General features: G+C 37.1%; 1 protein-coding gene across 1 annotated transcript in view; it reads left to right on the plus strand.

Annotated features, from left to right (window-relative positions):
- Positions 1-12625, plus strand: part of CRYBG3 (crystallin beta-gamma domain containing 3) — a gene marked incomplete at its 3' end in the record, with an annotated part of 99686 nt that overhangs the window by 76237 nt on the left and 10824 nt on the right. The window contains exons 16-17 of the mRNA XM_084231631.1: positions 959-1068; positions 3711-3837. Of these exons, the coding sequence (XP_084087757.1) occupies positions 959-1068; positions 3711-3837 (237 nt within the window). The remainder of the gene's footprint in view (positions 1-958; positions 1069-3710; positions 3838-12625) is intronic.

Raw genomic sequence — 12625 nt, forward strand, 5'->3', positions numbered from 1 at the left:
AAGAGGCTTTGTTCTCTGTGACCAGCATGAACAGGAGACAGGGTGATGCTGTGGATGGTTCATTATGATGCATCCTTAGTGCCAATGCAGGCCTATCAGTACTGGGTGGACTTAGGGGCCATGTTATTTCAAGGCTCCAGTATATTATGAAATATTTATAGGGCTCATTAATTTTTCCCTATGTACTGTAGATCCAAAGCCACTAACATTGCAGATTTTTATATCTCTGGCCTAAAGGGAATTATTGAGATTGCATGGATTTTTCTTGACAAAAAGGATTAAAATAGAAATACAATTGTATGTAAATGTAAGCTGTGCATTTAAGGTATTTTTATCAGTCAAAAAACTGAAGCCTATAAGCTGAAATACATGAGAGACCTCTTCCTTTTCACCATAAATCTTGCACTAATCCCATCATCATTATCTCCACCACCTGCTCCTGTGCTCTCACAGGCGTGCTCTGCTCACCGACAGGAATGCTCTTATGTGCTCGCCGCCTCCTTTTCATTAGCTGTGGGGCAGGAAGAATTGGGGAGAGCAAAGCCTCACCAACCACACCTCAAACTAATCCAAACTGCCTTCCTGTTCAGAGCTAAATTGCTTTTTTTTTTTTTCCCACCCATCTCAGCACTGGAGACAATAATTGTTTGATACAATGGACATGGCCACATTTTAGTGATTTAGAGAATTGTTTTCTGGGTCTCTGTGCCCAGAATATTATGCAAGAAATAGATGAAACTGGTAAATAAATGGTGATATTCCTGGAAACACTTAAGTAAATAATGTGAGTTTAAGGAGACTGTCATCCTTAGTGTAGATTCATTTGTTTTAGGAAAAAACAGTCTAATATTTTGCTTAACTTTTTGTAAGGACATGAAGCTTAAAGCTTTTATTTGCTTTGGGGGATGATGTGAAACAATTTTCTGTTTTCTGTTTAATTGTTGTGTTGTTCTTGTAGCTCAAAGCATTCAATAAGCCAGGCTTCCAAGGTGAATGTGTAGATTTTACAAAAGAAGTTTCTGATTTGACTTCATTCACACCATCTTCTTTTAAAGTTCTTCGGGGTTGGTAAGTACTTATTGAGTATTTTCTACTGTTTGTAATAACTGCTTTTTAATTTACTGAAATTTGTCTCACATTATTTTTAATTATACAGTAAAGTTTTAATTTTAAATTATTGGTCAATGGCTAAAGCCCAATTTATATTAAGAGCCACTGGTACGATGCAGTGAGACAGAATGTAGATTAACCAACTTTAGGAGCATTTTGGTGATACTCTGTCTTGCTGTTTATCTTAGATGATTTCCTAAGTATTTTTATTTGTAATGTATGTTTTTTGTAAAACATAATAGAATGCTATTTTAAAAAGTAGCATTTTGTACAGATAATACATAGTATTCCTAAGTTTAAAAAAATATTTAGAAAGTATTTTGTACTCCTATTCTACAGATGAGGATCGCTGATTCAGAGTTAGGGTTTCCCAAGATGATACATTAAATATCAGACTCAGGACTCTTTGGTTGGTGTTTAAATCCTACATTCTTGCAACTACAGCAGCATACTAGATCTTTCTCATATGTGTATGAAACTTTATGAGATTCTCAAGACTAATACGCATTTCTGTGTTTTTTTAATTATGCTAAAATATACATAAATAAAATTGCCATCTTAACCATTTTCATATGTATCGTTCAGTGGCATCTCTAAGTATCAAGTATCTACCTAAAATCACTTCCTTTTTCAAGATTTCTTGGATGTCATTCTCCTTTCTCTCTGGAACCAGTACAAACTAGGATTCCTGTTTAACACTTTAAGGATTCCATTCCCCTAGTTACATCCATTGTCTACCACAAACCAGTCACAGCTCAATTATTTGTCTCAAAATCCAGTTCAATATTTTGAATTATTTGTCTCAAAATCCAGTTCAATAGCCTACTTTAAGTCCCGTGGTCAGGCATTCTCTAACACCAGTTGGATCACGTTCAAACTTCTCCTTTCCCAGGATTTCCCATCAACTGGTCTCATTTGCCATAATGCATTCTCCATTGCGTCCTTACTCTTTCCCGTCCTCCCCTCTTCCAGCATTGATGCTACTATAAATTTTATGCTCTACCCTGTAGTCCAGAGGTCAGCAGACATTTTCCATAAAGGCCACGTAATGAATATTTTGGCAGTGAGAAAGAAATATATATACCAAGGACCTAAAATAATTTTATTACTAGTATTTGGCTGTGGGTTTCTTCCCCACTAAGGTCAATTATTTTGCAAGGTATATTTTCATTTTCTTATAAAGTATTGAGATTTTTCTAGAGGAAAATGTTTTTTTCCGAACACTGATGTTTAAGACATATTAGTCACATATGTATCACTTTATGTAAGAAATAATGCCTTTTACTTATACATAGATTATATATCTAATAAATGTTTATTCATATATAAATATGTGTATTTATGTCTAAGTAATTTTAATATTTAAAATATATATTTTATTTATATATAGTTTTTTATTAGAATATTTAATGAAAGAATACCAAAAGTACCATGATGATTGCTTAAGAAAACTGAAATACTTGAGAGATATAGATTTGAGTCTAGTTCCACCACTTCCTAGCTCTGTATCCTTGAACAAATTGGATCATCTCTCTAAACCTGTTATCTCATCTATAAAGGAGTATCCAGATAGTAATATTTCTCAAAGGCTTCTAATAAGGACTAAATAAATAATGCACATGGTTAATTCTATGCCAGAAGTATTTGATAAATGTTGGCTTTAAAATGCTTATTACCTAGAAATCATGACAGTAAGTTATAATGTCACAAAGCATTTCTGTGATCATTCAGAGTTAATTTGGTCTAGCTACAGTACAGCTTCGGTGATCTTAAAGTAATGGAACTGGAACTTAAACACACCAAAATTGAAATGGTAACAGCAAATTCATTTGTCCTCTGGACTCCTCCTTTTTAATTGGCATGTCTTAACTAAATTTTTGGTGAATGCTGTATAGAAGAAAATTCACTGTCAGATTCTAGACAGTTCATTTCTTTTCTAAAATCTCCATTTAGGGCCTCCCTGGTGGCGCAAGGGGTTGAGCACCGCACTATAAAGCAATCTGCAGCCTCTGCAGTGCAAGTTCCATCCCCAGCCGGCCAGGGAGGAACCCACATGGTGCAGCAGACCTCTCCTGTCTCGCCTGCTGCTCCCCTCAGCAGTGTGTTTCAGTCAGTCTGCCTGTTCTCTTACCCACTCTGTCTCTGGTGATGGATCCTCTCACACACACCTCCAATCTCTGGCCTGTACCCCAGTTCTTGTATGCATAAATAATCTTTTTTAAAAAATTAAAAAAAATAAAATCTCCATTAACTGTCAGGTGTGCAGGTGACAGATTGTATATACCATTGTGTCACTTTAGTCTTCACTTCTGTGTTCGCCTTGACTGAATGCAAGCTTGTCAATCCTTAGTTTTGTTGCCTATAAAAATAAGACCATGCTTCTACCTCATACAATTACTGAGATCACAGTAAAATAATGTGTGAAGTACCGAGCCTGTGTTTGGCTTGTGGGGAGAGCAGTCAGTAAATTAGAGGGGTAGCTATTTCTTTTTAAAGTGATGCTGGGCGTTTCCTGCTACCCTAGATCCCACAGCATGTTGGGGAGCCTACATGGACAGTGATGCAGTTTTAACTGAGTAGCTCACTGCTTGTTTTTCTAGCTGGCTCCTGTATTATCAAGAGGGCATTTCCGATAATCAGTGTGTATTAGAAGAAGGCCTCTATGCTGATCTTACTTCCTGTGGCTGCCCAACATCTAAAGTCACATCCCTCAAGCCCATTGACTACGTAAGTACTTTGCTGAATGCACAGCTGTAAGATTTTTCTTGTCCAGTTTAATTACCATGAGTGATTATTGTGAAGTTGGGGGAAATAATACAAAGGAAAATGGAAAAATTTGAATGATTTACTTGTGTGTTGTAAAACAAATTCATTCTTGAAATCCAAGCAAAATGTAAGATTGAATTTTTTTTTTCTTTTTCTTTTTCTTTGAGCAGGAATGCTGAAACTCAGGAACCAGAGTAGCACAGGCCTGAGCTTAAATTAAATCCCAATTTGATAATTTGGTTAAAGTTTGGGTGACATTTCAAATTTACTTAGTTTCCTCTTTCATTAAAAAAATAATAGCACTTTACAAAGCTACTGGGATATTAAATGAGAAGATGCTTATAAAATGCCCAGTACCTGGTGAGCACTCATAAATGTTAGCTATTAGGGTCATAGTCATAATTGTAATAGATGCTTTATAAAATAAGAACTTGATCACTTTATTATTCTTTTGCATAAATCATATGACAATTGTCTGCTAGTCAGTTACGATGCTATCTAAGGCAAGGACCACCATTGGTATTGATTTCAAACCTTATTTGGGGGAAACTAGGGTTTTCCTGCCTGTTGCATGTGTAATTGTCTGGGGTGCCTTGGAGGCAGATATTATAGTGTAAATGGCTTCTTTCCATCAGATTTACTCAGAATTTTAAATGTGAGAAAAACAGTATCACTGGGCCTCCCCGGTGGCGCAGCAGTTGAGCGCTGGGTTGCGAAGCTGCCCGCAGCCTCTGCAGCGCAGGTTCGATCCCCGGCTGCTCCCCGGCCACCGGAGGAGGGTCCCACATGGCGCACAGACCTCTCCTGCCGCCCGCTGCTCCCCTCAGCAGTGTACTTCAGTCCTTCTGCCTGCTCTGCTCCCTGTTCTGGCGCTCTGGTGAATTCTCTCACTCCCCCGCGCTTCTAACTGTACCCAGTGCTTGTATAAATAAATAAATCTTTAGAAACAAACAACAAAAAAAACAGTATCACTACCTGGGGCATCAGCGTTGGGTTTCCAGTTATTAGGCCTATATAGAGGAAGTGGTGAGAATCCGGGATATTTTCAGGATGTCTAGTTAGTTATAATGATACCATAGGGGCACATTTGGTCACAGCTGAGATTCATACAGAGGTGGTTTGGAGATAGGAGTGACTCAGATCTTTTAGCCAGAGCTCACTCCAGGGATGACAGCCATACACAGGGTCTTTGATTCCAACCTAAGCCATGTAGTTTTATTTCACTAGACATTCCTGGAGAGAGTATTCTTGGTATCATGCTAATAATAGAGTTTTGGCTGAGAAACAAGGACAGAAATAGAGTTCTTGGTCTCATTCATTGACCTCTTAAACACCAACTTGGAAAGACTAAGTGGCTACCAATGCCACCCCTCTGTTGGGAGAAAGATAGGTTAAAAAAAAACAAAAACAAAAACAAAAAACCGAATGTGGTCCAGTCAATCTCTCCAAGTATTAATAAGGCTGAAACAGGAACTGGAAAGTAGTTTGCATTTACTGGGGAGGGAATTTCCTTAGCAACTTTTAGTGGTCAAACCAGCATATATAGGTACTTGGTTTTAACTCTAAAAGCAAAATACATAGTTCTAAATGATGACAATACCATCTTGAAGGGCTTTGCAGGACTCCTAACTCACTGAGCTAAGCAAGTAAATGTCTGTGGAGGCATTTTACAAACACAGTAAAACATTAATGAGTACTGAAGTATCGTGAGTACTGAATAGTAGTTTTTTTACGTCTGTGATTCAAAAATGATTCTGTATTCAACCCAGGAAATGTTTCTGTCCAATTAAATTGACTTATATATGAACTAATCCTTTGAATTAGCTTTTATTAGTTAAAATTGCAGAAATTTGAGCATGTTGTTTGTAGTTGGCATTCCTCATTCCTCGACATGTTGTGATTAAGTGCTTAAGGGTCATTGTGGTATAATACTAAGGAATCTTAAGATTTCATTTTCATACAATATCCGCATGTTTTGCAAATGAGTTTGCTCCAGGCTGATTTCTCTGTGCAGATATAGGTTACATTCCAGAGGTTGATGGATACATAAATTTATAGTTATTCTACAGGGAAAGGAAAGGAGCTAAAAGCATAGTTTATTGTTCTGCTTCTCACTAATGTGACCTTGGGCAAAACAATTTATTGGAAGCTCAGTTAATTCAGCCATTCTTTAGAAATTGCCAGAAACAGGTGTTTTCAAATCTTTGATAGCCTCCAGTTTTGGTGCATATAAGTACCCTGGGCATATTTTTCTGACTGGAAATGAAAAAGACTGTATCCAACCTTAGGACTCACATAGACTAAGAAAATAAGGTAGTATATTAGTTTTCAATTAGTTCCTGCCATTTAAGTGCCCAGCCAGTGGGATATTTAAGTAAAATATTTCCAGCATTGATCTAGAATTTGGAGGGGAGGGAGGGAGAAGGTGGAACCTTTTTCTGCTATGTTTCTATGGGTGAAGTCTGTTCATTGCTTTTACAGTATCTCCATGGTGGTTTGGCATGAATGTTTAGCCTCCTTTGAAGTCATGTTTCAATCCTGGCAGTAACAAGTAGCAAAGCAAAAGAAACATAGCAAAAGACTGTTGAAAAACTTCAAATGAAATTATGTTGTGATGACATAAACGATCTTAAGAGGTAGAATAAGAATTGGCAAGACAATGATTTATTCTGTACAAGAGTACTGAATAAGGGGCACAACTATAAATAGAAGACTGTAAATACTTCCACAGAATGAAAGGAAGCAATAAGTTTATATAGTGTAGAAGAGTTCTTTTACAATAAACTTTTCACTGAATCCATGTTCACTTAATAATTGTATTAACTATTGTGTGTACATTTTGAAAATGAAGGCAAAGAAAAACTCACAGTAAACATCAACTTCCTAATGAGACATTTGAAGCATTTCCTTTCATTTTTTTATGTTTATTGAGGTACAGTTGGTTTACATAGTTGCATCTTTGGAAGCATTTCCTTTTTAAAATCAGGCAGAAGGCAAGGGTCTGCTATCTCAACTTCTATTCAGTATTAAGTATTACTGATTAAGTAGTAAGTAGTTCTAGCCATTTTAATAAGATTAAAATCAAAACAGGTATAAAGAAACAAAATTGTCAGGAACACTTATAGATAAATTATAAATAGGAATTTTTTAAAGTTGCTAGATATAATTAACAAACTCTACAATACTTTGAATAAATCTAACACAAGGCAAGTGAATCTTTTATAGGGAAAATTATAAAAACTTTATTGGAGAAGAAAAAAGATGGAGACATATAATCTTACTAAGTGAAAAAGACTCTAATTGTAAAGAAGTGGTCTTCCACAAATTAATACAATTTGAGGCAAAATACAATTTTCTTTGACCTTTTTTTAGGGCATTAGGGTGGGGTGGGAAAATATGACCAACTTAGCCTAAAACTAATTTGGGAAAAATCAAGGTCCAGAATTGGCAAGATAATTTTTAAATAGGCAGGCTCACTTCTTCCACCAGATATATATAGTTTTATTCAGCAGTAATAATGAAGACCACAGGTACTGGTTCAAGGAGAAACAAATACAACAGTGCAATATATAGCATAAAAACTGACCTTTCAGGTTGGAAAAGCCATGACGTAGTTTTTCTGTTTTTCAAGCAAAAATGCGTCATGACTTTTCCTACAACTCCAATATATAGCTGATGGAATTTGGAAGGTGACAGAAATAACATTACAATGAATGAGGCTATTAGGAACTATTAGAGAAATGGTTGAGGTTGTTGGCTTTTTACATGGAAAAAATTAGACTCTTGTTTCATTCTAAACGAATAAGTTCCAGGGGCCTCCCCAGTGGCACAGCGGTTGAGCGCTGGGTTGCGAAGCTGCCCGCGGCCTCTGCGGCACCGGTTCAATCCCCGGCTGCTCCCCGGCCACCAGAGGAGGGTCCCACATGGCGCGTAGACCTCTCCTGCCGCCCGCTGCTCCCCTCAGCAGTGTACTTCGGTCCTTCTGCCTGCTCTGCTTCCCGCTCTGGCTCTGGTGAATTCTCTCACCCTCCCGCGCTTCTGACTGTACCCAATGCGTGTATAAACGAAACAAACAAACAAATAAATAAATATAAATAAATAAATAAATAAATGAATAAGTTCCAGATGGGTTAGTGGCAACCTAATGTGAAAACAAACTAAGAAGTAGAAGAAAATACAGCAAACTATCCTAATGCGACTGAAAATAGTATGGATAAACAGAAACCATACTAGCCAGTAATAAAAAGGTAAAAGGCCAAGTTATTTTGTTACAACAAATTAATACAAACTTAGTGGCTTAAAACAACAAAAGTATCTTACAGTTTTGGAGGTCAGAAGTCTGAAATGGGTCTAACTTGGAAAAGTGCTTGGCAGAAAGCTTTCCTGACTAAAAAGGAGAAGAAATGGAGGGAGGGAGGATTACCAAACTTCAAACTATACTATAAAACCATAATGATTAAAACAGCATGGTGCTGGAACAAAAACAGACACAGACCACTGGAATAGAATTGAGAGCCCAGAGATAAAACCTGATAAGCTCAAACCGACAAAGCTTCCTCATATCCCATGCTGCCAGCTGTCACTCAAGCATAGAAAGTTTCTCATACAAACTGTTTAAAATCTTACCATTCCTGCTAGTCGGGGCTCAGTCTTTGGGAGCTATCCCCTAAGCCTGCAGGTGTGTTGAATAAACCTTTCTATCTCTCCATCTCTCTGAGTGCCTTCTGGTTTCTCCGAAAAATTGCCATTAAACAGTTGTAGCAAAACAACTTCAGTCTATCACCTCAAGGCAAAGCTAGAATATATTTATAGCCCTTATAAAGAACTCTTTCAAATTAATTGTGAGGGAAAAAGGTTGTTTTTTTTTTAAAGACTTATTTATGCATACAAGAACTGGGGTGTAGGCTAAAGGTGTGGGAGATGAGAGGATTCACCAGACGGAGTGGGGAGAACAGGCGGGTCTACTGAAATACACTGCTGAGTGGAACAGCGGGCAAGGCAGGAGAGGTCTATTGTACCATGTGGGTAGTTCCCTGGCCAGGGATCGAACTTGTGCTGCAGTGGCTGCCGATAGCATCATAGCACTGTGTCTTAAACCCTGCACCACCAGGGAGCCCCGAGAAAAAAAGGTTTTTAATTTTAGAAGTTTGCTTTTTCAGCAGAGGATATAAATGCCGTTCACAGTAGGGAGAAAAATAGCTATAAGGCCATACCTCACTAGTGATCAAGTAAATTAAACCAAGATTAAACCAAGAATTAGATAATATTGCATTACTTTCGATACAAACATTTGAAAATGTGACAGCACCAAGGTTTGGTTCATTGAGAGAACTTGAGGATTCAGAGAAGTGGAATTATTCATACACAGTTAACAGAAGGAGTGTCAGTTACATTGGACCGGGGGAGTAATATACTTGTTGCAGCACTGATGAGTGAAACAAGCTTTATAACTCATTAGTATAAGAAAAAACGCAATACGGTAGTTACAGTGAGTGAAGATGAGCTGTATGTATTACTAAAGGATTTTATGCTAAGATACATTTCTGTGAAATTTAAAAGCCAAAGGACACGTAATGATAGTAAAGTATAAAAACATGAGCAAAGATTCACAACAACCTCAGTGCGGTGGCTACTTCTAGATATTGGGGGTGTGTTCAAATTCAGGTGGACTGTATTATTTATAAAATTTCTTTCAAGTATAGTAAAATGTATTGCTTTGGGGAGTTGGGTACATATTCATCTATATATTATTTCATCCTTTTGAAATGTATCATAACTCTTAAAAAAGGAAAAAAATTAAAAGACCAGTTAGAAAGATAGCACCATAGTTAACTTTATTAACTTTATTTTTGTTGTTGTTTTTAGCCATGGTTTATTTAATGGTGATGGGGTAAGTGATATTGTTGGATTGGGGTGTACAGTACCACTGTTCTCCGTGGCTGATGGCTAGAGAGATTCAGAATAAAAGTATGTTATCTTTAGAACTAACCAATTACCATAATCCTGAGGCACTGTCAACACCTTTTCCATATAAGCAGTGATTTGAAACACAAAGAACTAGACAGTGCCAAAGTACAAGTCTGTACAGTTGTTAAAAAGTCAAAAGTTAGCTACTTAGATTTAAAACTTTTATCCAATTATACAGATGTGTTTATCCAATTATATAGAAGATGTGTTGATGGGAATGTCTGCTAGCAGAGTGTTTGCACTGGCTTCTCAGAGCTTCAAAGTCAGATCATGAGCATATCTGCTAAGCCAGCCGGGTAGGTGAGAACAGGGGTGGAAGATACCACCCAGCTGAGCGAGAGGAAGTCAGGTGCTCCATGTCCACCGCTCAGAAAGAGTCTGCGTTATAAAATCGCTGGTACTTAGGACATTTTGGAACCCTAGTTTAGGCGTAAAGAATGTAACTTCAAGGGCCATATTGTGTAGACTCATTTTAGCGGTCCCGCTCACTGTGCCAGACCCATGACTTGATACTTTATCTGTAAAATAGGGGTGATAATGGCACCCATGTCAAAGGGATAAATGGGTGAATACAATTCTATAATCCCTAATCTGTTTTGGGCTTTAGGATTTACACATTTTGAACAGTAATATGGTTTGTTTATGGCCTATTAAAAAAAATCTTCAGAAGGGTCCAGGCAGGACCCACTAATTAAACACGCTCCTATTTCTATAGCAAAACATATTCATAGCTACATAAATTGAATAACTTTAGTAAATATTCAGGTCAGATTTTGTTAACAAAGTTGAGTTAGGACAAAAACTTGGGTTTAGGGATTTTTGGATTTCAAATTATAAATAATGGATTGTAGATGGTTGCATATGTACATATACACACACATATATGTGTGTCTGACACAAAGTTTTATACATGTTAGCTACTGCCATTACTGCCATTTAAAACATAAGTTGATAGCATATGATTTAATTGAGCTATTTTATTCCCCTTAATATTTCTGGAATTATGCATAGATATTCTGAAAAATTAGAAAGTTTGATGAGAAATGCTTGAAACACTTTTTGTTAAAAGAATTTGGTATTCTCATTGAAAAAAAAATGTAAGTTGATAGGATGAGAAGCAAGGAGTTTTTTTCTTTTTTTTCCTTTTTTTAAAGAATTTTTTATTTTTATACAAGACCTGGGGTACAGGTCAGTGGCACAGGAGGGTGAGAGGATTCACCAGAGACAGCAGGGAGCAGAACAGGCAGACTAATGAAATACACTGCTGAGGGGAGCAGTGGGAGAGATAGGAGAGGTCTGCTGCGCCATGTGGGTATCTCCCTGGCTGGCTGGGAATTGAATCCATGCTGCAGAGGCTACAGACAGCTTCACAGTGCTGCGCCAAGATTTTTTTCTTATTGTAAGTTTAATTATCCAATTTGTTCAAATTTTCTTTTTCTTAATCACATTCTCCTTTTAGAAACTCTGCGTGGCTTAGACTTGATCCAGCAGGAATGTCCTGTTACCTTAGAAGAGCCTTGACCCCAAATGCCTGGCTGTCTTCTAGGTTAATGTGGACTGAGGCAAGACATTTGTAGAGTTCAAATTGTAATTTAATTCCGGTAGTTTTTCTGTTCTCCTTGGAAAGTTCTGATCACATTATCATCTTCAATTTGGAAGACTATTGATAGTTTTTTAGCTCCTTAATTCCATGTTTGGAAAATATATCTGAATAGTATAGCTAAGATATTCTACAGCACTCCTTATTTCTGAATGATTACCTGCTAACCGCTTTTACCATCCTGCTTTCATTATCAATTGTTTACCCATATAATCTCCCTAACCTCTGAGTAGATTTATAAATCAAACATGTTTTTAAATTTACCTGTGTTTAAGACTATTAAAATAATTTAAATAGAGAAAAATGACATTAAATATATGGCAGGTCTCTAGGGTAAATAACATCAAACTTAGTAATAATAAATGTTCTCAAATTAAAAGTTTGATAGACCGGACCACATGATGTCAGCCCATTATTGTCGGTGGAACATGGGCTATTTCTCTGCATGAGTCATATTTCTTATTTGATGCTGTTTGTTTACGTTCTTTTCCCATTTACATGCTGGGTTTCTCAGCACCTGTGTACTGACCCTTACTTGTCAAGATAGTCTCTCATTTTTCTACTATCTTTTTCTCTGTCCCCTTGCATATTAATTTTGAAAAGTTTTTGTGATCCTCTCCATCAATCTTTTCATTGGTCCCTTGAGGTAAATCCCTAGATGCAATGTCCTCCTTGAATTCTCCTTGAATCTGAGAGTGAATTTGTTGGAATTTGAATAAGGGCAACCTTTTAAAAAATGTCTTTGTGAAGTGTCTTCAACAAGGAAAAGTGTACACTGGTCCTGTTTTTGTTAGAATAATGATTAGCATTTAAGTTAGTGTAATAGTAAACTTTTAATTTCTTTTTCCTCTGGAATTTGAAAGTTACATCAAGTCAACATTAAATGCCTTAAGCGTGGCTGTCACTCACCACAGCACTTTACTGGGAAGAATGTTGCTGGGAGTTGACTGTGGGCCTGTCCAGGCTCCTGGCTTGTCTGCCTGCCTTGCTATTTAGTCACCTAGCAGCTAGATGTGTAAAGAAGTAAGCGGAAATGCTTCTTTTGAAAAGCTTGAGGGTGAAAATGCTGGGGAAACGTCCAGCAATAAAGTCAATGGCTCATCTGTGGATTTTGTTTACCCCTTCATTTCTGCAAGCAGTTTCAGTGAGTAATTTAGTGTTTGCTGTTGGCTACATTTCTAA

The sequence above is a fragment of the Talpa europaea genome (assembly GCF_964194135.1).
Source record: "Talpa europaea genome assembly, chromosome: 4".
Classification (NCBI taxonomy): Eukaryota; Metazoa; Chordata; class Mammalia; order Eulipotyphla; family Talpidae; genus Talpa; species Talpa europaea.